The sequence below is a fragment of the Culex quinquefasciatus genome, chromosome 2, assembly GCF_015732765.1.
Source record: "Culex quinquefasciatus strain JHB chromosome 2, VPISU_Cqui_1.0_pri_paternal, whole genome shotgun sequence".
NCBI lineage: Eukaryota > Metazoa > Arthropoda > Insecta > Diptera > Culicidae > Culex > Culex quinquefasciatus.
The window spans coordinates 184,380,774-184,406,227 of record NC_051862.1 but is presented as its reverse complement, the minus strand read 5'-3'; the positions used below and the strand labels follow the sequence as shown (position 1 = coordinate 184,406,227).

At 34.6% G+C, this 25,454-nt stretch overlaps 1 protein-coding gene across 1 annotated transcript; it reads right to left on the bottom strand.

The window, feature by feature from the left end:
• Window positions 1–5,080: 5,080 nt before the first annotated feature.
• Window positions 5,081–16,062, bottom strand: LOC6031282 (angiopoietin-related protein 2). The gene is made up of 3 exons (XM_038250985.1): window positions 16,055–16,062; window positions 5,837–5,893; window positions 5,081–5,778 (listed from the first exon to the last, which is right to left on the bottom strand). The coding sequence occupies exons 1-3, from the start codon at window positions 16,060–16,062 to the stop codon at window positions 5,127–5,129; spliced, it is 717 nt and encodes a 238-aa protein (XP_038106913.1). The 3' UTR covers window positions 5,081–5,126.
• Window positions 16,063–25,454: the final 9,392 nt, after the last annotated feature.

Below are 25,454 nucleotides of genomic sequence, written 5' to 3'. Positions count from 1 at the left end.
TTATTTTCGATGAAAAATACGTTTTTTCGGAATTCTGAGTACGCCATCAAATTGGGCGTCTAGTTTTTCATAAAAGTCCCTTTGACACCAAATTTCTATCTTATCACCGTTTCAGGCTGCAAATTATTGAAAAACACCTCTTTTTTCGCATGTTCATAAATGGAAGGGGTCGTACTCCCCCTCCGTCACGAGATATCAAAAAACGGACCTCGGATTCGTGATCAGGGACAAAAGTTACCCCTTAGGAAAAAGTTTCACGCAAATCGAAGAGGGGTCGGGGCAACTTTTCTCGATTTCGTGTGAGTTGGTAGAGAATTACCCAGATATAATTTGTAAAATAAAAATAACTGGGAAAAATTCATGATTTTTTTATTTGACTTTGTAAAAATAATAGTTCAATGTTTTGGTTTATTCAGGGAACTTTTAATAAAAAAAACCCTAAATATTGTTAAACAAAATTCCAAAATTCATTTTCAGATTCAAATATAAATTTGAATTCTAAATTTAGTTCACCCATTTTTTGATAAAGTGCCCTTTTCCCCTAAGGAAAAGCACCACAGCATAGCACAGCTGGTTGCTGAAATAATGCATCAAAATTTAATATTTTTTTGTAACGTGAGTTTTTTTCTCAGTGCCATTTATTATATCCTTAAATTTTTAACTCGCTATATTCCGGAAACTAATAGGGGAACAGCATCTAATTCCAGCGTGCCTCTAATGTTGGCAGGTCAGAACTTTGACATTCAATTAAAGCTAATTAAAAGCGTTTTCAACTGAACTCGAGTGATAAATAGCTCAATAAGAAGTGAGCAAGCAAGTTTCTATCAAAAGTTTTGTGAAATTAGTTGTTTAAATAGTGAAAATCAGCAAATTGGATGGAGTTAGGAGCGAGAGCTTAACCTGCCAAACATACGAGAATTTCCCCTACTTCAATTTTTAATGTTTAATCATGGAACTGATGGATGATCCCTTTCTAAGTTTTAACATAACAGCAAATTTGAGTTCTGCGACCCCATTTTAGTTCAATTTGAATGATTGATTGTCTTTTAAATTACCAAATACATTTTTTCAATATTCCATCACCGAAATTTCTTTTTCGGCATTCGAATATCAGAAGATAATTGAGGTATATTTTATTTAACATCGATGTAATTATCGTCCTAAACCACAATAAAATTTTGAAAAAAGAAGGGCATGTTTTAAAGGAATACAATACACCATATTCTTGATTAACACAACGAAATGGGGGTGTTTAAAACGAGAATCGTTTAAAAAAAGAATGTCCATGACTTAAATAGAGAATATGACTTTAATTAAGAATCATCGGGATTTCGTAATAGTTCGGAGAATTTTCGAAATGTATCAATGGTATTTTGTTTGGTTATGTTATTAAAACATGTATGCATAGTTTTGAAACATCTGGGATGTTCTAGTTCATCCAAAACCTCCGGGAAATTTGAGCAAAAGGCTTACCAAAAATACAAGTCGAAACTTCAAGATTTTGACTACGGATCCTACCCAGACTGCTTCAGTGAGTGTGGTAGGCTACAAGGCATTGTTGTAACAACCTATTGGGATGATCAGGGTCATCCAAGAACTGTTTGGAGTTAAGATCTGTTGGTCTACCGACCGACGTAACAAGCAAGCGGTCGACGGGTTTTGACCCCGGGACATACCCGCATAGCTTCAGTGAGTATGGTAGGCTACTTTGCTGAGGTGTTGGAATGTTTTTGGATGTCCTGGGTCATCCAAAGACTCTCTAGAGTTAAGATCTGTGAATCTACCGCCGTAACAAGCAGGAGGTCGACGGGTTTTGACCCCAGAATATACCCGTAGTTTACCATACTTGCTAAAGCTATGCGGGTATGTTCCGGGGTCAAACCCCTTCGATCTCTTGCTTGTTACGGCGGTAGACTCACAGATCTTAACTCCAGGGAGTCCTTGGATTACTCAGGACATCCAAAAACATCCCAACACATCAGCAAAGTAGTCTACCATACTCACTGAAGCCCGTCCACCTCTTGCTTGTTACGGCGGTAGATTCACAGATCTTAACTCTAGGGAGTCTTCGGATGACCCAGGACATCCAAAAACATCCCAACACCTTAGCAAATTAGTCTACCACACTCACTGAAGCAGTCTGGGTAGTATCCGTAGTCAAAATCTTGAAGTTTCGACTCGATTTTTGGTAAGCCTCTTGCTCAAAATTCCCGGAAGTTTCGGATGGACTAGAACATCTCAGATGTTGCAAAACTATGCATACATGTTTTAATAACATAACCAAACAAAATACCATTGATACATTTTGAAAATTCTCCGAACTATTACGAAATCCCGATGATTCTTAATTTAAGTCATATTCTCGGTTTAAGTCATGGACATTCTCTTTTTAGTCATGACTTAAAAAAAGTTGCGTGAATCGAGAATCGTTTAAAAAAAAGGTGACTTAAAAAAAGAATATGGTGACAAAGAGATCCTTCGAATTAGAGAGGATATCGAAGAAAGAAAAGCATCGAGAGTGGAACTATTTATTCTGTGGTGCTGTGTTTTGAAAATATTTTAAATAAGAGAAAGGAAGGAGAAAAACTTCAAAAAACTATTTTTATTTATAATAGATTCAAAATTGTTCAATGCTTGCGTACTGTTTCAATTGATTCATTTATTCAGCAATTTAAATATCAAATTATTTAGAAGCAAATAGTATCACAAACAACCACTTCAACACTCGTAACTCACACATGTACTCTTGCTGCCGTTATTTTTCTGTCAACTTTACAACACGCTACTAAAAGAGGAAGTGTCGCTTCGTTTGCTTAATCCTTGATCCTTTCCTTCAGGGGCTGACACCTCTCCTCCCCGTGCGTGGGAAGAGCATCACTCAGTGATCCTTAACCTGCCCCCTTCGTGCCTTTGGAAATCCGACGCTTGGCTTACACCACTTCCTCGAGCTCTCCTCGTACACTTCCCTTAATAATGCCACACGCACTCCCTTAATCTTCGTCGTGCCGTGCCCTCTGGAAACTGGAACGGCTTTTTGAGATTTTTCTTTCGATTTTTTTTGTTTCATTCGTTCGTTTCCTACAATTTTTGGTACATTTTAACGTTCATCCAGATGAGCGGATACATAGAAAGAAGTGCCAAAGTGTCGTTTCGATTCAATTCCCAAATCTTCGTGGTAGGTCCCTGGCAGTCGACACATTGCGACACTCCGATTTCGGTAGTTGAGGGAGCGACGATTGCGCTAAAATGAGTCCCGCGACGGGGAGTCAGGAGTCAACTGAGATCTTTTTGAAAATGGTTTTTATGTTGTTTTGTCTATGTGTCGTTTTGTTATTCTGTCTTTTGTCGTCCTGTCTTTCGTTTTTTTCAGATTTTTCTGTTTTTTTTTGTCTTTTTGTTTCTATCTTGTTGTCTTCTTGTCTTGTTGTCTTGTTGTCTTGTTGTCTTGTTGTCTTGTTGTCTTGTTGTCTTGTTGTCTTGTTGTCTTGTTGTCTTGTTGTCTTGTTGTCTTGTTGTCTTGTTGTCTTGTTGTCTTGTTGTCTTGTTGTCTTGTTGTCTTGTTGTCTTGTTGTCTTGTTGTCTTGTTGTCTTGTTGTCTTGTTGTCATGTTGTCTTGTTGTCTTGTTGTCTTGTTGTCTTGTTGTCTTGTTGTCTTGTTGTCTTGTAGCCTTTCTGTCTTTTTAGTTTTTTTGTCTTTCCCTTTATTTCAAACCCTAGTGACTTCTTACCCCTTTTAACCCCAATTTCTCAGTTTCACACAAAATAAAGCATTTTTTCGCGCTCGCAAAACCGTTGGCGGGGGAAATCCGCGAGGACCTCGCCACGAGGACAACATAATTTATGGGCTTTTTTCGCGCTCCACCGTATCGATTTATGATTGCGAGACGCGTTTCGGGACCGGGGTTTTATGTGCCTTTTTCCGCGTTCAATTTATGCTCTGGGTGTGAAGACCGCACGCAGGCGGGGTCCGGGCCACGAATACGCGAGGCCAAGTGATGGCGCTTGGGCGTCCCGGGTTCGAAACGGGTCGTAAAAATTCCAACTCTAAGCGCCCCTTTTGCCCCAGTCAGTGGCATGGAGATTTGCGCAAAGTAGCTGTGAAGATCTCATTAGAGAGGGATTACTGGAGAAGGATTCTGAGGGGGAAGAAGTGCCGAGTTTTTATGCCTTCTGAGTGGAATTTTATTTTGCCAAATTTGGCGGTAATTTTATGTCACCGGCTTGAACATGTCCCCGGGAAGCAGTGTACACAAGCTTTGTGTTCGGAAAGTAATCATTGAAATGAGCTGATTCGGGGATTATTTTGAAATTTAGGATCTACTTCTGAAGATTAACCTAACAAATTTCGTATGTGATTCAATCCATAGAATAAAGTTCTCTTGGATCCTAAATCCATTTTAAAAGATAACAAAAAATGTGAACCTTTCTTAAATGTGATCTCTATTTTCAAAATAAACAACTCGTCGAAAGACTAAAGATCATCAAACACAGAAACTCAACCCAAAGGCAGCTGACCGTCCCACATGGTTTTATATTTATGATTTGCTGACTGAAAGATCCACTCAATTAGCAGTACCGTCGTCCGTTCGGCGTATTTTCCCGGGAGGTTCAAACCGTCCCAAATCATTAGTCAAATGTCACCCTTTTTCGCGACATCACAGATCAGGGAATCTTCACGCGGAGAGCGAGAGAAAGTGACTTTCGGTGACTTGTGAAATGACGGATCCGGGCATTAATCACGCGAGCCACGTCGTGAACCAGTCTGTGATCGTCCTAGATCGTCCAATTCACCCCGTGAAACGATGGAGGAGCGCATTCCGGGAAAATCAGGGCTTTGTGACGGAGCAGACCAAGGAGTGTCATCATTGTCGTCCCTGCCGAGCTAATTAATTACTCAACGGCCATGTTGTGAAGCGGCGGTAAACGTCTTCACTTGACTCGGGGATCGCTTGGATATCTTGCTGTGGTGACTTAAAAATAGATTGTCGAGTGAAAATTTGAAAAATTGTTTGCGGAATTTAATTAGCGAAATATTTTTCTGTTTCGCTGACAGCGACGAATGAATCTTGTTTTTTTTTTACGTGCAAGTGAACCGTTAAGTTACGAAGCTTTGGACAAACTTTGATCTAGACTACAGCTCGAATCATCATTCTGGTGCGTTTCAACCCATAGAAGTGATCTCGAAATGTGAGCCAATACATCGATGTCTCGTTAAGGCCTCTCAAGTAAAGTGCATTTAAGTTACTTTCATTGCAATATCTGTACCACCAAGCACCTCTCCGAAACTCAGCACAATTCTCCGGATGAAGATCATGATCAGCGTCGAAAGTGCTGAACCCCATCCCAACATTATTCCGCATCGAATCTCCAGCACTCCCTTCAAACGCTCCCAAACTCTTCAACTCGTACTTCTCAACCGGTCCAGCCACCAAAAACTCACTATACCGAGCGATCGCTTCAACACCATCCCAATCCTCCAACACCACCACCAGCTCATACCGCCTCGAATAGCTCAGCTCGTGGATCTTGCCCAGTCCCAACCAAAATTCACCCTCGATGTTCCCGAATCCCCGCTCGTACTCGCGCCAGTCCCGGTGGAAGTACACGGAGCCCTCGAAGCGGTTCTGGATCACGACCCATCCTCCGTCCTCGAACTCTTGGTCGCAAAACACTTGAAAAGGCTCGCGGAATCCGGGCTGGGGTTGGATCCGCTGAACGCCCGAGTGGCGATTCGTAGATCGTGAACAGGTTGTTGGCAGGCCGGTGGGTGAAGTTGGGCTATTGATGGTGTATATAGATATAAAAATTAATGCATTTTTCACTCATCATATTTTACCTCAGAAGTGATTCACCATTTGAATATTGCGCAAATGGAATAAAAAGACAACTTCCACTAACATCAAACGCATTGTGAATGGAAACAATATGTAACAGCTCACAGTTCTTTTAAAGCTTTTCGTTGAATTTTGTCTTATCATCTAAATACAAAGAATAACCGTTAACACGAACTTATTGACCATTGAAAAGCCATTAACGTCACTCTTATCAACATGTGAAATAAGAGTGGTTGGAATTGTCACCCAAAATAACAATATTGAAACAATTTTCTCAGAGTCTCGTACCCAAGTCGCAAAAAACGATTTTGTTTTTGTTTTTGTTTTTGTTTTTGTTTTTGTTTTTGTTTTTGTTTTTGTTTTTGTTTTTGTTTTTGTTTTTGTTTTTGTTTTTGTTTTTGTTTTTGTTTTTGTTTTTGTTTTTGTTTTTGTTTTTGTTTTTGTTTTTGTTTTTGTTTTTGTTTTTGTTTTTGTTTTTGTTTTTGTTTTTGTTTTTGTTTTTGTTTTTGTTTTTGTTTTTGTTTTTGTTTTTGTTTTTGTTTTTGTTTTTGTTTTTGTTTTTGTTTTTGTTTTTGTTTTTGTTTTTGTTTTTGTTTTTGTTTTTTTTTGTTTTTGTTTTTGTTTTTGTTTTTGTTTTTTTTTTTTTGTTTTTGTTTTTGTTTTTGTTTTTGTTTTTGTTTTTGTTTTTGTTTTTGTTTTTGTTTTTGTTTTTGTTTTTGTTTTTGTTTTTGTTTTTGTTTTTGTTTTTGTTTTTGTTTTTGTTTTTGTTTTTGTTTTTGTTTTTGTTTTTGTTTTTGTTTTTGTTTTTGTTTTTGTTTTTGTTTTGTTTTTGTTTTTGTTTTTGTTTTTGTTTTTGTTTTTGTTTTTGTTTTTTTTTGTTTTTGTTTTTGTTTTTGTTTTTGTTTTTGTTTTTGTTTTTTTTTTTTTTGTTTTTGTTTTTGTTTTTTTTTGTTTTTGTTTTTGTTTTTGTTTTTGTTTTTGTTTTTGTTTTTGTTTTTGTTTTTGTTTTTGTTTTTGTTTTTGTTTTTGTTTTTGTTTTTGTTTTTGTTTTTGTTTTTGTTTTTGTTTTTGTTGCCACTTTGATGGTAGTGAAAGTACTTACAATGATGTGCCTAAGCCTTAAAATACAACAATTAAAACTAAACAGTAAATAACTCACACAAATATTTCAATTTAACTCCCTTCCACGGTTCTCCTCACAAAACCGTCGTCAAGCTCGTTGGCCACCAAGTTGAAAATGGCACCCCAAAAGTTGCCAACACTGCTCCGGCTGAGATTCCCATCATTCCCTCCCCCTCTCAGCAGCGTTGCCATTCCGCGTGCCACATTTCACGCGACGGCCTGCAAGATCTTAATTAGGGTGCAATTTGATGTTTGATGAGTCGTGTTAAAAATTCCGCACACACCATCTTTTAAAGTGCCGCTGCACCGATTTCAACCCTCTTGGCCTTTAACGAACAACAACAAAAAAAGATTTAAAAAATGCACTCTGACAGCAGCCGGCCACTCCCCGCTTTTGCCAAGATCGTTCATTAAATTCGAATTTACACGCCCCGGCAAAAGTAGAAACATTCAGTTTGACTCCGCAGCTCCGGGAAAGGTGAAAAATTGCGAAACGCGTGATCATTACGAACGATTTGGGAATGAACTCATCATGCCGAGATTTGCTGGAAGAGGGCAGTTTAATGTGCCAAAAAAGGGTTGAAATTGGGAACATTAGTGGAAACTTTAACAATGTCGTTTTTTCTTTCAAGTTCAATGACCAAATGTTAGCTTTTTAATGGTTTCTTTCCAATTTTCAAACACAATTTTCTTTTTTCAGACAAACTTTTTCGAAACCAGTGGTAAGCTTAAAGTGAGTGTGATTTCGCTAAATTTTATTGCCTTTCAAAGGACATAAATTGATATCGCTTCTGGTGTGATTCCGGTTGATCTTCTGCATACTGTGGCCTCTAACGCACGTACTCCGCCTAGGGTAGATTCCTGCAGGCAGCTTGAGGGAAACTGCTGCAGGATAGTGTGGTCAGTACCAGGGTAACAAGTGCGCCCTAAGTGCGTTTGTTTGCTTTGCGTAAATTTAGGGTAGCTGGCCTTAGGTTGGACTTTTATAATGAATTCTGATTCGAAATTACAGTAATAGTTCCAACAAATCAGCAATCTAAAATGTCAAGTCAATAACAGGAACCTTCCCCCTTTTGTCCAATCGACAACGACTGACGCACAAATAAAAACCAACGACGAGGATTTCGAAATAAAAGCCAGGCTCTTTCTGTCGATGCAGTTGTGCAGTTCTTTCCCCCTTTCAGATCACCGCACCGCACCCTAGACCGTCATCCCCCTGACTCGAATTGATCCTTCGGAAAAAGGACCAAGGATAACGCACTGCTGCTGGCTGGTGCCATCGAATCTTTTGGCTTAAGGATAATAGAATGTCGAAATTTATTATCAATTATTTTGCCTTGATAAACCCCGGAACAAGTGTAACTAATTTTATTGCCCTTTTGCAAAGTGATCTCGTTCGGATGGGGAGGGAGTTTGTGTGCAGCATGCTGCTGCAGGGATTGGATTGGGATGCAACGGGACGGGATGCCGGTTTAGATAGCCGTGAAGCCGCAGAAATAATTGTGGGATTTGGACAATCTTTGGACAGCGTTTTGTCAATGGGATGGAAATGAAAAATGGTTTATGAAAGATTAGTGCAATATTTGAAGTGTTTGAACCATTTATTGAAAACATTTCAAAGGATAAATCAAAGACTTCCGTAATCTTAGAAACCTTATTAAATGAAATTAACTAAATCGAATTACGTGGTAGAATCCATTCATTTTTTTCCAGTTTTTGGTTCTGAGTCGATTAATTTTCGACAACGAGCAATAATTCTCTAGGAATTCGGCCGATTGCAATCATTTATTTTTTTTATTCAAAAACCGAAAACTTTTGAAAGAATTATTAAATCGACTTGATGTCTTCCACAACGTTGTAGGTATTGATGATAAAAAATGAAACATTTGTAAATTTTTATGAAATTTTCGAAACAAATATTTTGAAAATTATTGAAACAAGACTTAGATTTCAAATGTTGATAATATTGAATATCATAAAATTTCACAAATATTTTATTTTTCAACACTGAAAATTGGACCATCAGTTGCTGAGATATTAGCAATAGAAAATGTGGGAATGTTTGGATGAGACTTGATAAACTTAGCTTTTCCTTATATTCGCCTTATTTTAGCAACCAGAGGTCCTATATTCAATGAAATTTTAACAAATATTTAAAAATTAATATTTTCAGGAATGCACACTATTTTTAAAAATCGAAAAACGGGGCACTTTATCAAACAAAATTGTTAACTGAGCAACTCTCTACGAAATCGACCGATTTCGACCATTTTTATTTTTTGATTTAACTCAAACTTTGTGGGGGCTATTTTGCGTCAAAGTTTTTAAATCAAGACTAACATTTTAAAAGCGCCAAACATTGCATATTACGCCCATTTAAAATGCTAGTCTTGATTTAAAAAAATTAAAAATATTTTTTTGGAAAAGATCGGAAAATTTCACGAATTCTTCATGCATTAAAATTGAAAATCGGACCATTATTTGCTGAGATATCGTCATTAGAAAATGGTGGGTTGTTTTGGTCAGATTAAGAAAACTTCAATTTTCGTGCTTCTTTTTCTTAAAGCGGCTCTATCTTAGCAACCCGGGGTCCAATCTTCAATGTCTCTTAGACAATTTTATAGCAAATTTTCTGAACTTTTAAAAAAAATATTTTTAGAAATGGTTACTCATGGTCACTAGTTTTAAAAATTGAAAAACTGCAAATATTTCGCTAAAATCAAACTTTCGGTGTCTATATCTTGAAAACGGAGCCCTTTATCAAAAAATCTGTTAAGTCTTTTCGATTGCAAATTCAATTTTGCATTTAAAAATAATGTCAAACTTGTTTTAGAATGAAACTTCGATTTTTTCCAAAAATCACTATTTTTTCAAAAATTCATAACTCGGCGACAGATTTTTTGACCATGTTTCTCTTTGGCTGAAAAATCTCGAAAATCAAAAAAAACGTATTTTGGGAAATTGAGTTAAAGTTGATTAAAAAATCTGCAATTTTTTTCCGTGTACTTTTTTTCCTCAAAAGCCCTCAACAATACCTACAACTTTGCCGAAGACACCAAATTGATTAGAAAATTCACTCAAAAGTTACAGCTGTTTGAATTTTTACATATCATTTTCGTATGGACAGCAGCCAAAATTGTATGGAGACTTGTATGGATGAACCAATCACACAAAATAGCTTATTTGGTCAAAGGGAAGGCTCCCACAAAGTTTGAGCCAAATCAAAAAATACAAATAAAATCCATTTCCGGTTTTGGTAGAAAATTGCTCAACTACTTTCTGATTGCAAATTTGATTTTGTATTAAAATAGATATGAATTTCAAATAAATTCTAACTATTTCTATTTTTTTTTCAAAAGTATATATATTTTTTTTTCAAAAATCATAGCTCGATGTTTTTTTTCCATGCTTCTCTAAGGCTCAAAAGTTGTGGTTGTTGTTCTCTAAATCATATTACAAAATTTGAAAAAAATCAAAAAAGATAAATTAGGATTTTAGGGAAATCCTAATCAATTCTTACATCTTTGTCAATCAATTCTTACATCTTTGTCGAAAACACCAAATCGATCAGATAAAAGTTACATATTTTTGAATATTTACAAACCATTTTTGTGTGGACAGCTACCAAAATTGTATGGAGACTTGTATGGGTGAAATGTTATACAATTTAGAATTCATTCGAGTCCAGTCTCAATTTATGAAAAAATCAAGTTAAGAATTGTTGTAAGACGTCTTAAAAATAATGTAGAATCTTTCCAAGTTGGAACAATTCAACAAATTTCAAAATTGCGAAAAAATGTTGAACCAAAGTCAAACAACAATCATCAATTTAACAACTTTATGCGATTTGAGTGCTACTTCCCCTACGCACTGCTGTCATTTCATCTAACTTTAGCACCACCATTTCGTCGCCATCGTGCTAACTTGTCGTACGTGCATTTTGGGCCAAATTGAGTTAAGAACGCCATTTTGTGCAGCTCACAATGCCTCACCTTTTGACCTTCACAGATCCCCAAAATTCGATTTCAATCTTGAGATATTCAACAAAAACCGAAAAAACTCCGTGCATTTTTGTCACTTTACATATGAAAGTAGTTTCAATCTTGTCGTGCTGTCTTGTCATTCCATGAAAATTGATGTAAGTGCGACAAAAGGCCAAAGGGATTTCAGGCCAGGAAAGTCAGGATGCGTTTGTCGCACGTACAAGCTAGACTACCGTAAACATTTGTTATTATAACTCGGGACTCCAGCAACCAACTTCAACCAAACTTTGGGACAATGCACAGAATGGTGAGCCAAACAAAACGTGTTTGTTATTGTTTACATTGCGTGCTCTCGTTTATGAATATTCAAGGTCAAACATTAAAACGCGTTTTTCTCGGAACGTCAAAATGGCGGGTGCGACAAGATAGCACGACGACGTCGATTTGATGTTCCGAACTCTCTGACAGTTGATGTGTGGCACACTAATTCAATAAAGTTTCCGTTCATTTGTTCGGAGGTTTCCCTACGCTGTACTCCAATCCAAGTCCGCCCAAAAACCCGCAGCAAATTAACTTCGAATCCAATCACTTGCACCAGTTGCCCAATCATTAATATAAATTATCTAACCCAAACCACCTTCTCCCAACCCCGGGCTTCCAATCTGCCCTTTGATCACGCCTCATAGTTGGACCCCTCCCACCCACACCCACGACCACACTAAAAGTTGCGTGCTCACTTGATTTCTTTCTTCTTTCAGTTTTCTTTTTCCGAAATCCGGAGGTCTGTTTCTCAATTTGGCAGCCAAGTGGGAAAGTTTCAACAATAAAAACGGTAATTTTATAAACCGCATAAAATCGATAAAATTGAATTAGTCAGGGCAGCTTCGATTTTTCTTCTTTTTTTCTCCCACGTTTCGAGCCCGGGTGCAATAAAGAAGTCGAACCAACTAACTAAATAAATGGCTCTATCTCCCACCCGAAAAAAAAACCGAAAGAAAAAAGGGCGAAAAAGTCAAAAGATCATCGCGGCAGCAAGTTGGCAAAATTCAATAACAATCAGCCAGGTCCAATCGGCGAGGGGTGAGAAGATGATGCGCCTTTGTGCTGCGAACGACTCGCCCCTTAACAAATCGAAACCCCCGAAGAAAAAAAAAAGATGCGCGATTTCGAGTTGGGAAATCTGGTCGGAATGCTAGTTTGCGATTTTACGATCCAGCCAGCGTGCTGTTAATGGGTTCCACAGTCAGTGTGTGAGGTTTGCTGTTGTAGTCAGTTGTGATGGCAGAAATTTTCCAAATACTTTTCCTGTTTAACTTTTATTCATTTTAATGACACTTTTGTACGTTTTGTTAGAGAAACAATCAAAAACAAATATTTTTAAAATTTAGCTGCATCAATAAAAAATAATGATTTTGCATCTTATTTTTCACTAAAAATGAGCGGTTTGCACCCAGAGCTAACCGGCAATAACCGAAGGCCGTTATGTTTATTTAAAATTATTTATGATTTTTTAGATAAAAGTGACTTTTGAAGGTATTGAAACTTTATCCGAAAAATATAAAACAATCATAGACCAAATAGTAGTTTATGCAACAAGTTGCAAAAAGATGATTTTTTCAGCACGAGTCGTACATTTATCCAACGAGGTTCAACGAGTTGGATAAATACGAAGAGTGCTGAAAAAAACAAGTTTTGCAACGAGTTCCATACAACATTTTTTGCAATTCCAAAAAACACACACTGAGTGAAATTTTATGTCAAATTTTCATGTATTTTGTCAATAAATCGTTTAAATCAAAAAAATGTTGAAAAGTGTTACTTTTCGAAACAAGTGCTGAAAAGTTCAACTTTTCAGCACCCATTTGAGTGCTGAAAAGTAGAACTTTTCAGCATTTATTTTGAAAAGTGTTGCTATTCGATTCTGTTATTTTTGGTACAGAAAAGTAGGCTATTTCGTCGTTCAAGAATGACAGGAAAAGTAAGTAGTTTCACGACGGAATTGCAAAAATATATTTTTGCAATTCCCTCGTGAAACAACTTACTTTTCCTGTCATTCTTGAACGACGAAATAGCCTACTTTTCTGTACCAAAAATAACAGAATCGAATAGCAACACTTTACAAAATAAATGCTGAAAAATTCTACTTTTCAGCACTCAAATTGGTGCTGAAAAGTTAAACTTTTCAGCACTTGTTTCGAAAAGTAACACTTTTCAACATTTTTTTGATTTAAACGATTTATTGACAAAATACATGAAAATTTGACATAAAATTTCACTCAGTGTGTGTTTTTTGGAATTGCAAAAAATGTTGTATGGAACTCGTTGCAAAACATGATTTTAAATCAAAAAGTAAGTAATAAAAGCTAAAAATTCGTGCATTAGTATCTTTTTTCAAATAGTAATACTCATCTCTGAAAAAAGTTGTTAATGTGAGCATTAGTAATTGCGATATTTATAGCCTTGCAATAAATTTAAATTTCGAAAAAAAAAATTTTTCTTAGAAAAAAATGGCTCTTACTACTTGGACATTCAAATAACAAAAAATGCAATAAAAAGTCAATTTGTACAATATTGTACGAAATTAACAAGTAAAAGAATTCTAGATCAAACACTTTTTGTTGCTATTGTTTTGATTAACTGGTAATTATTTGTTTTCTTTTAGTTATTAGCTTGGGTGGGAAATGATTTAATCTTTCATCCTGGTATGTTTACTGCATCAATTTACATTCACTTTTGAGAGCATTTTCCTCTCAGTTGATTGCTGACCAGCTTTCGACGTGCATTGCTAGAGTTTGTTTTCAAAAGGACGCAAGAGCCAGTTTATCGATCTGTTTTTATTGTTTTTACAAGAAAAATAAAATCATTTGAGATTTGTTTTTATTTACGGCCATCAAATGACAAAATCTAAAAACTAATTAGATTTTGTTTTTGAAATAATTGTAGTTAAATATCGGAGGCAACTTTGTACGAAAATCAGAACTATATAAATCGTAATCGAAGTCGGAGTCCCTTAATGTCAGAACCTTAAGTCGAAAATTGAATTGGAGTCCCCTGGAAATTTAGTGCTTTTTATGTCCATCAACTCTATATATAATATAATAATAATATAATAACATAATATAACATTATATAATAATGATATAAGAATGATAACAACAATAAAAAGAACTCATATATGGGTAATTCCAGGTGAACTGAGTACACTTTTGGACTCGACCTTCATTGATTTGGACCAAACATGGAGGGAACATTCATCTATTGATAGATAACAGAAATCCCAAGTTTGGTGCTCTTTGGACCATCCCTCTATTTTTGGCACCGCTCTGTTTTTTTACTGTTTTCTTAAAAACTTTTTTTTTTCGTTTAATCATAACTTTGCAAATACCTGAGCAAAAATTTTTCTACAGGCTGCATTTTATAGAAAATTGTCCAAGAAATTCAATAAAAATACAATTTTAATCCTTAAATGCCCACTAGTATTATATTTTAACGTTTTAAATATTAAAATTCAGTTTTGACCAATTCCTTATGTTGTTATTTGTTTTATTTTATCACCATCGTGTTCCCCGGACAATTTTACATAATAATTAATGTAAACCTTAAACTAAAATGAACTATTGGCAGGATACAGCGATTCTACTGAAAAAAATATTATTTTACGCTGCACTCGGAAGTACATGGTGTACTTTTCAACAAAACGGGATGAATCTCGCATAGTTCGATTTTTATATGTGAGAAACTTGTTTCGGATTTGAATTCATAGGACAGAGTGCAGTGCAAAATCAACCTTTTTTCAGTAAAATCGCAGTAGTTTATTTTAGTTTAAGGTCTATATAGATTTTTATGTAAAATTGTCTGGGAAACACGATGGTGATAAAATAAAACAAATAAGGAATTGTTCAAAACTGATTTTTAGTGCTTAAAACGTTAAAATATAATATAAGTGGGCATTTAAGGACTGAAATTTTATTTTTATCGAATTCCTTGGACAATTTTCTATAAAATGTAGCCTGTAGAAAGTCTTTTGCTCAAATAGTTGCAAAGTTATGATTAAAAGAAAAAAAAAAAGTTTTTTATAAAATCGTCAAAAAAGAGGACGGTGCCAAAAATAGAGGGATGATCCAATCAGCACCAAACTTGGGATTTCTGTTAGCTATCGATAGATGAATGTTCTCTTCAAGTTTGGTCCAAATCGGTGAAGGTCGAGTCCAAAAGTGTACTCATTTCACCGGGAATGACCCATATCTGAAATATTTCAATGAAATTTATATAATGCATAAAAAAACCAGCACAATTCTCTTGCATTAATTTGTTTTTAAAGGAAATTTTTGAAGATATTAAAGAAAATATTGCCCTTCGGTTTTTGTTAAGGTCGTGGGTAAAGGGAAGAAATCGTTATTTCAAATTTCAAGCCAAACTTGATACATTTTTATGCTCCCAAAGTTTGCACAAAATCAATGTTTTTATGAAAATGCACACATGTGTTTTTTCCGATCTGTGTTCAAAAATGATTTGTTATGTTTATTTTAATGAAAGTGTTGATTCCAGCAATAATTATTTGGCATGTCCCTGGTTTTGAATGAATTATTTCCAAAAAACTTCTAAATTTTCATGAAAATAGAAGCAATTTAATATAAATTTAAATACTTTTTCTGCGTTGGTGAGGCCATTTTTTGAGAAGATTTCCATTCTTTTCTATATAAGCAGTTCTATAAAAAATAATTCGACATCTAAAATATGTTTTAAGTCTCTATTACATTTTTTAAAACAACCTTTTCTTGATTGTCAAAATATTTTTTATGAGTTTTTTTTTTTTCATTTTTTCAAACATGAGCAGTTCTTTTAAAAAAAGGTCGACTTCTATAATATTTTTTAAAGTTTTTGTTTTATTTATAAAAATTGTTGCAATATTTTAGAGACTTTCATATTCTTTAAAATTATATAGTTTCAAAAAATTAAAAAGTTTTGTTTCTTAAATATTGTTGATAATTATTGATAAATCTTCTCTAACCCCATTTAAAAAAGCCTTCAACAATCTGGGGGCAAGTTTTTTTTAGAAGACCTCTAAATTTTTAAAAATATTCAAGTGCAATTAATGCAAAACGATCAAATCACCTGTTCATAGCTGCTTTTCAATATTTATGCATTAAGGCTCACATCAAATGTTTTGATTTGTTTTTTTTTAACTTCGACCTTTTGTTCTTTAGACGTTTTGTCCATTCGACCTTTAGTCCATTCGACCTTATGGCATTCGAACTTTTGTCCATTCGATCATATTGTCTTTGGACCTTTTGTCATACATTCAATATTGAATCAAAGTATTTAACTGAGGGTATCTGAGTATTTATAATTTTGCTTTTTAAAAATGAATCATTCTAGAAAATTGGTGCGGTTCCCTTCTTGTGCAAGTTGCATGCAACAGCGACGAACCGCCCCAATTTTCCCTACAAACTATGGAAAAAAACTTTTCTTCTCCTTTTTAAAATATTGCCAAATTTCGAAATACTCGTGTTTTTTTTTATTTAAACTTGAATAGAGCATATGCATTCACTTTTTTGTGAGCTTGCCACACATATAATTTAGATAAAATTTAATCAATATTCAACTTTCATTGTTAAAAATCACACAATCCGTCTACACAGCTATTTTCGATTTCTAGAAAAGAGTGAAAAACGATAAATTATATCAAATTAGATAATTTCTCGGTAGCACTTGTTAGATAGATACAAGCAAACCCCCTCTTTGAATCAGTATAATTGAGTGCTTCTTCGAAGAATTTTTCTCCTTGACATTCGACTCGACTTTTCTCCCTCACAAGAGGTTCCCTCCACTAATACACCGAATTTGCTGGTGCCCTCGGGGGAATTTGTTTATTTTCGCAACAACGCCTCGGCAAAAGGTGAGCGACACAGAGATTTTTCTCTCCCGCCGCCCCGTGACAACGTGCGGATTCTATTTCACAGTTCAGTTCAGATGGGAAAACGATCATGATTTGTTTTGCCATCGAACGGAGGGGTGGAAATCCGTCTCAAGACGTTAGGATTTTGGTTCTCAGGGAAAAACACTTGTTCTGTGTGAGAAAGGTATCAATTGAGTCAATATGTGGCGGCGATTGATTTATGAAATTGGCACAGCAAGTGATATAAATTATTCCCTGATGTATAGTTGCGTTTTGATGACGCTTTGCCTTAGGGAAATTGAAAGGCTGGGAAAATGATTCCATTCTTTGCAAAAACTTCATTTTTTTCAGATATTCTTCTTTAGAGGTTCCATTACAGATCTAATTAGTCCTTTTCCGTGCCATACTCCCGTGATTACCACGATGCTCCCACCGTCCAAGAGATGCCTCAAATTAACTCATCTCCGTGGTCCGATCGTAACGAACTGTTTCGTCACATACCATTTACTTGATGAATGACAATTAAAAGAACCATTTCACATCACACTTTTCACCTGTTTTCACGAGTTGGCACCCATTTCGTGGTGTGGTTTGGCTCAGATCTCCGAGTCTCCGCCCGTCCGAGGGTCGTCCATTAATCTCCTGCGCGGGAAGCTGCATAATATCGCATTTTTCAGCTCGATTTGATGCCGGTAATTGGCTGTAAAATTTGTAGTACACTCAGCCAAGTCTGCCGGCTCATTATAGACTGAGCTCTAATATGCAGATCATGCCTCTCGGACTCTACCGAACTCATGTGTGCAGCGGAAAAGTCTCTGCAATTTTCCGCAAATAAGCGCCGACTCTAATGATGGCGATGCAAGCATACGGGCGTGATGATTGATTGAGGAATGGGTTCGAACCCTTTCGAGAGCAAACGTGAAACTGGTGCAGCGTAATGACACTTAATGAGACGTTAGACGAGATTTAAAATTAAACAAACTCTAAATTTCAGATACAAAAAAAACTTAACCTTCTTAAAGAAAAACGACCGAGTTCCCCTCGGCTGTGACCAGGTCATGGGAGCTGCGTCCGTAATGCAGTCAGTCGTGCAGTCTTTGCACGTCGTCAACCGTGTGACACCTTTCCGGTTGGCTGAACATTGCTGCACTGCACCACCAATGCAATGTGAAACCTTCTCCGCAGAACATTGCATGTCTTTTGTCGCGAAGGCGAAGACTTTTTTGCATGTCGACGTCGTCGTGCTATCTTGTCGCACCCGCCATTTCGACGTTCCGAGAAAAACGCGTTTTAATGTTTGACCTTGAATATACAAAAACGAGAGCACGCAATGGAAACAATAACAAACACGTTTTGTTTGGCTGGCCATTCTGTGCATTGTCCCAAAGTTTGGTTGAAGTTGGTTGCTGGAGTCCCGAGTTATAATTACAAATGTTTATGGTAGTCTAGCTTGTACGTGCGACAAACGCATCCTGACTTTCCTGGCCTGAAATCCCTTTGGCCTTTTGTCGCACTTACATCAATTTTCATGGAGTGACAAGATAGCACGACAAGATTGAAACTACTTTCATATGTAAAGTGACAAAAATGCACGGAGTTTTTTCGGTTTTTGTTGAATATCTCAAGATTGAAATCGAATTTTGGGGATCTATGACGGTCAAAAGGTGAGGTATTGTGAGCTGCACAATATGGCGTCCTTAACTCAATTTGGCCCAAAATGCACGTACGACAAGTTAGCACGATGGCGACGATGTGCAAAAAAAGACAACCTAATTTGCGTTGTCTCTTCGCAGGCAGTTTAAATCAATACGGCAATTATCGTCAGCAGAGAGTGATTCCTCAGCGACATTTGAATGGGTTTGTGTGAAATCACACCTCGTAAAATTACGCTGCAAAACGTCCACTTGTTGAATGACCCCCCCGGATGGAATCAAAGGGAACTGTTTGAGTGATTTGATAATTACGGCTGCGTTAAGGTCTTCGGGCACGATATGCAGAATATGTAGTGAAGACCGTGCTCAGTGAACCAGAAAGTTCCTTGGCATTGTTATAAGATTGGATAAAGCTGAGTTACTGGAATAATTTCTGCAGACGAGCCTTTCCATGAAAATGATTTTACTTTTTTTGTCTTTTTAGATGCCTGTTTATTGAAAATTTACATTGTTTTCATAAAATATGAGAATTTTTATCGCCAAAAAAAATGTAAAATATAAAATGTAAAATGTAAAATGTAAAATGTAAAATGTAAAATGTAAAATGTAAAATGTAAAATGTAAAATGTAAAATGTAAAATGTAAAATGTAAAATGTAAAATGTAAAATGTAAAATGTAAAATGTAAAATGTAAAATGTAAAATGTAAATGTAAAATGTAAAATGTAAATGTAAAATGTAAAATGTAAAATGTAAAATGTAAAATGTAAATGTAAAATGTAAATGTAAAATGTAAAATGTAAAATGTAAAATGTAGAATGTAAAATGTAAAATGTGTAAAATGTAAAAAAAAAAAATGTAAAATGTAAATGTAAATGTAAATGTAAAATGTAAAATGTAAATGTAAAATGTAAATGTAAAATGTAAATGTAAAATGTAAAATGTAAAATGTAAAATGTAAAATGTAAAATGTAAAATGTAAAATGTAAAAGTAAAATGTAAAATGTAAAATGTAAATGTAAATGTAAAATGTAAATGTAAAATGTAAATGTAAATGTAAATGTAAATGTAAAATGTAAATGTAAATGTAAATGTAAATGTAAAATGTAAATGTAAATGTAAATGTAAAATGTAAAATGTAAAATGTAAATGTAAAATGTAAAATGTAAAATGTAAATGTAAAATGTAAATGTAAATGTAAATGTAAAATGTAAATGTAAATGTAAATGTAAATGTAAATGTAAATGTAAAATGTAAATGTAAATGTAAAATGTAAATGTAAATGTAAATGTAAAATGTAAAATGTAAAATGTAAAATAAAAAATGTAAAATGTAAAATGTAAATGTAAAATGTAAAATGTAAATGTAAAATGTAAAATGTAAAATGTAAAATGTAAATGTAAAATGTAAAATGTAAAATGTAAAATGTAAAATGTAAAATGTAAAATGTAAACGAAGACGAGCCTTTCCATGAAAATGATTTTACTTTTTTTGTCTTTTTAGATGCCTGTTTATTGAAAATTTACATTGTTTTCATAAAATATGAGAATTTTTATCGCCAAAAAAAATGTAAAATATAAAATGTAAAATGTAAAATGTAAAATGTAAAATGTAAAATGTAAAATGTAAAATGTAAATGTAAAATGTAAATGTAAAATGTAAATGTAAATGTAAAATGTAAAATGTAAATGTAAAATGTAAAATGTAAAATGTAAAATGTAAAATGTAATGTAAAATGTAAAATGTAAAATGTAAAATGTAAAATGTAAAATGTAAAATGTAAAATGTAAAATGTAAAATGTAAAATGTAAAATGTAAAATGTAAAATGTAAAATGTAAAATGTAAAATGTAAAATGTAAAATGTAAAATGTAAATGTAAATGTAAAAAAATGTAAAATGTAAAATGTAAATGTAATGTAAAATGTAAATGTAAAATGTAAAATAAAATGTAAAATGTAAAATGTAAAATGTAAAATGTAAAATGTAAAATGTAAAATGTAAAATGTAAAATGTAAAATGTAAAATGTAAAATGTAAAATGTAAAATGTAAAATGTAAAATGTAAAATGTAAACGAAGACGAGCCTTTCCATGAACATGATTTTACTTTTTTTGTCTTTTTAGATGCCTGTTTATTGAAAATTTACATTGTTTTCATAAAATATGAGAATTTTTATCGCCAAAAAAATGTAAAATGTAAAATGTAAAAAAATGTAAAATGTAAAATGTAAAATGTAAAATGTAAAATGTAAAATGTAAATGTAAAATGTAAATGTAAATGTAAAATGTAAAATGTAAAATGTAAAATGTAAAATGTAAAATGTAAAATGTAAATGTAAAATGTAAAATGTAAAATGTAAAATGTAAAATGTAAAATGTAAATGTAAAATGTAAAATGTAAATGTAAAATGTAAAATGTAAAATGTAAAATGTAAAATGTAAAATGTAAATGTAAAATGTAAAATGTAAATGTAAAATGTAAATGTAAAATGTAAAATGTAAAATGTAAAATGTAAAATGTAAAATGTAAATGTAAAATGTAAATGTAAAATGTAAAATGTAAAATGTAAATGTAAAATGTAAAATGTAAAATGTAAAATGTAAAATGTAAAATGTAAAATGTAAAATGTAAAATGTAAAATGTAAAATGTAAAATGTAAAATGTAAAATGTAAAATGTAAAATGTAAAATGTAAAATGTAAAATGTAAAATGTAAAATGTAAAATGTAAAATGTAAAATGTAAAATGTAAAATGTAAAATGTAAAATGTAAAATGTAAAATGTAAAATGAAAAATTTTATTATGTTTTAGTAAAGTACAGAAAACATATTTTTTTCAATCTTTCTATTTTTTACACGTTTTGGTACCACCCTACTCAAGCGACTAACGCTATCAGCTTACACTACATACCCCTACCCGTCAGTACTTCCAGCACTTGTCCCCCTGTCGCTGCTTTTTAGGCGCTAAAGTGTCGAATTCCCCGAGGATGATCGGGAACGAATCGAATTTATTGCTCAATTGTTTCACACGCGCGACCACCACCAGAAACCTGTTTTGAACACATTTTTCCTCCCTGATTTGCTCAAGAATCTTCTCTCACTCGACAATGATGAGAAAAACTGGTCCCAAAATGACACGCCAAGTTTTGCGCGCCAATTTTGCTCACGCTCGCGCGACACGTGCTCGATTTTATGGCTCCGAGCCCGAGTGTCACTTTCGGGGTGGCCATTTGTCAACGTGTGAGCTGACACGGGAGAAAATCTTTGTCTCTGGTGCATTCAATTGTCATTAAGCGCGAGCAATTGTTGCGAGAATTTTAACGAGGCTGAAATTACATCGAAATCGATTAACCTGCCTCAATTATCGAAGAAGAAGAAGACAAGTTGAGCCAGAGAAAAAAACAGGAAATATGGCAACTCATTGTTCTTCGTCGGCAGTGTTGCGCGAACATTGTGCTAATTATTGTATCACTCTCTTGTTGCTTACTCTTTTTTCCTCCTTCCCCTTTTAACCTCTAGCACTTTTGCACTGACACCGGTCGAGTAATCCACCTTCCGGGGCCGACCCGAGCTGACTTTGATTGAATGGCTGACAAAAACGTTCGCTGCAACGCTGTCATCTGGACGGGCTATCAGGACCTGCTGGCCACACTGCCAAATGGGCACAGTTGGTTTTAATTTGTTTCTGCAAAGTTTACCGTCAGATGAGGTGGCTTTGTACTTTTTCAATAGTTATGTGGAATGTTTCAAAATCCCTAGTTGATTATAATAAAGTGAGCTAAAATTAGAATTAAAATCAAATTCACCCCTCACCACAGTACCACATTTTGCGCAAAACTTGACAAATGAGCGTTATTCACGCTCATTTACACGTAATTATTCACAAACGGCTTTCGCGGATATTGTTTTACACATTTATTTACTTTTTCGTATTCCCGTATCAGCCTATGGGTAACTTTCGTGAGGCTCTCGACTTGAATCATGTTTTTTTTTTTGTTTCAAACAGTTTGCTGCTGGTGCTACTAATGATTTGCACCCAATCGAAAAAACAAACTGCTGCCAACAGCGGAGAAGAATCGTGCACGCTAGAGTGGATATCTGGAAATGGTTATCTCTGGCTAATTGCGATAAATCAATCATATTAATCATCGTTACAGGGTTATTGAGCTGTTGGATGAAACATAGCAAATATATTACGTAGGAAGTTAGCGTTATATGTAGAATACACAAAAAAGGTATTTTCTGATAAATTTTGAAGACACTAAATTGTTATAAGTTATCACCTGTCACCTATGTCGATCGGTCTTATAGGGGTTGCATTAATTTCTCCATACAGGGCTGAGGTGCTATGAAAGTATTGGAAAACCTATGTCTCGAGAAAATATTTTCTGATCAATTTGATTTGATACACGGAAAAATCACGATTGTTTTATTTTATCTTCAACACTCAGCAATTTGCTACAAAAACTGGATATTTAGTTTATTTATATTGTAGGTTAGTGAAACGCTTAAAGTGCCCTATGACCAGACAACAGAAGCCATTTTGGATGTCTTTGTTATTTTTTCAGCTTTTAAGATTTCCGATTTTTTTTTAAGTATTAGAGGACCAAAAAGGCATCTTCAAGAAGTATGGGCATAAAACTGTCAATGGGTAAGAATTTTCGAAACAAAATTAGATAAAAAATAAAGTGCAAAAATATGCTACAAAATCTGAATTAGGCACTTTCTACATCATAATGAATTATGATGTTTGCTCAAAATCAAACATTAAGCGGGTAAATCTTGAAAAGAAAAGCACACTTTAAAAAATGTGTATGCTTGAAATTCAATTTCCCAAATGAATATTAATCGCTTTTGTGGTATTGTTGCAGTTTGGTTCAAAATCGGGTGCCCTTTCAGCCTACAACTTCTAGTACTTTGTTCAGGAGGAAATCCATTTTTTGTGTGTGATACAAACTTCAAATGCATTTTTCTCAGCTTGTTGTTTTTGGATATGAGACATTTATGCGAACTTTGACGGATGTTTTTTTTTTTCAATTGATAATGAATTTTCGAAAAAAATGACTCTAAACCTTGAAAATATTTCCAAAAGGGACCATCCATAAACCACGTGGACACTTTAGGGGGTATGGCGATTGTCCACGATCCATACAAAAAGTTTTTTTGTATGGACAATTGTCCACGAAGGGGGTAAAAGATTCACAAAAAAGTGTCCACGTGGTTTATGGATGGTCCCAAACTAATGATTGCTTTTAACTCGTAAACGAAACTAAAGTTCTTTTAAACAAGCAATTTTATTAGGGGAATATATTTTGTAGAGTTTTAAATTTCCTGCAATGGGAAATGGGATAAATACTTTAAAATCCCGATAATCCCCGAGATATTATTGGAATGGTCATATTCACATTTTTTTCAGTTTTTGAAGTTTCAAATCATAGAAAAGATTGATTACCATAACGTGATTATAAAATCGACTACAATTTTAATAGGGAAAACAGACGTCGACGTCGTGCTAACTTGTAGTAAGTGCATTTAGGAAGTTTACTGAAAATTCCGCAGAAGTGTTGGAAATGATGATGGAAACTCATTTTCCTGGTTCTATGATAGTCTCGAGTGATAGTGGAGAAATGGAAGAGGATACGAACAGTGGGCTAGAATGGACCACATTGGTAGAAATACCAACCTTCCAAGCACCATTTTCACCCGGTCTAAAGTAGCTTGGGCAATGAATTCCTTTCAACCGTTCAAATCACCGGGATTAGACGGAATTTTTCCAGCTCTCCTGCAATATGGAGGGAACAAATTACTTGAGTCCCTCACAGAAATTTTTAAAGCTAGTTTCAAACTAGGATACATTCCAAAAATCTGGAGTAAAACTCGTATTGTGTTTATTCCAAAAGTTGGAAAAAAAGATAAAACAGCTCCAAAATCTTCCAGACCAATAAGTCTAACATCAACCATGCTTAAAATCATGGAAAAGATAATAGATGAATACATAAAATCAAACATCTTAAAAACCTTTCCACTAAGTAAGGCACAGTTTGCGTATCAACAGAATAAGTCAACAATTACAGCATTGGATACTCTTGTTACAAAACTGGAGAAAAATCTAGAGGCTAAAGAAATTGCCCTCACAGCTTTTCTTGACATTGAAGGAGCTTTTGACAATGCATCATACAGCTCCATCAAAAATGTATGGAAAGAGAGGGTTTGATCCCTGCATAATACAGTGGATCATGACCATGTTGAACAATCGTGAAGTATTTGCCGAACTAGGAATGTCAACAATTACTGTTAAGACCACTAGGGGTTGTCCACAAGGAGGTGTACTGTCACCGTTGCTGTGGTCACTAGTTGTGGATGATCTTCTCAACAAATTAACAACAGAAGGCTTTGAAGTAATTGGCTTTGCTGATGATGTGGTCATTTTGACTCGCGGAAAATTTGCCCACGTCTTGTCAGAGAGAATGCAATATGCTTTAAACCTCACGTCACAATGGTGTGCAAATCAAGGGCTCAGCATTAACCCTGCGAAAACTATTTTAGTTCCGTTTACGCGTAAGAGAAAATTCACCTTGAAAACACTATCGCTAAACGGCTCAAACCTAAAATATTCAACGACAGCAAAATATCTTGGAGTAATCCTTGACGAAAAATTGAACTGGAACTCTCACTTGGAGCAAGTTATAAATAAGGCAACGGCTGCTCTTTGGGTGAGCAGAAATACCTTTGGAAAGCAATGGGGGCTAAAACCGAGAATGATTCATTGGATCTATACGGCAATAATAAGACCTAGAATAACATACGCTGCTCTTATATGGTGGCCAAAGACAAAACAATTGACAGCTCAAAATAAATTACAAAAAACTACAGCATCTAATAAGTACATCTATTACAGGTGCATCGCGGAATACACCAACAAAGGCCCTAAATGCCGCTCTTCACATTCTTCCCCTGCATCAATTCG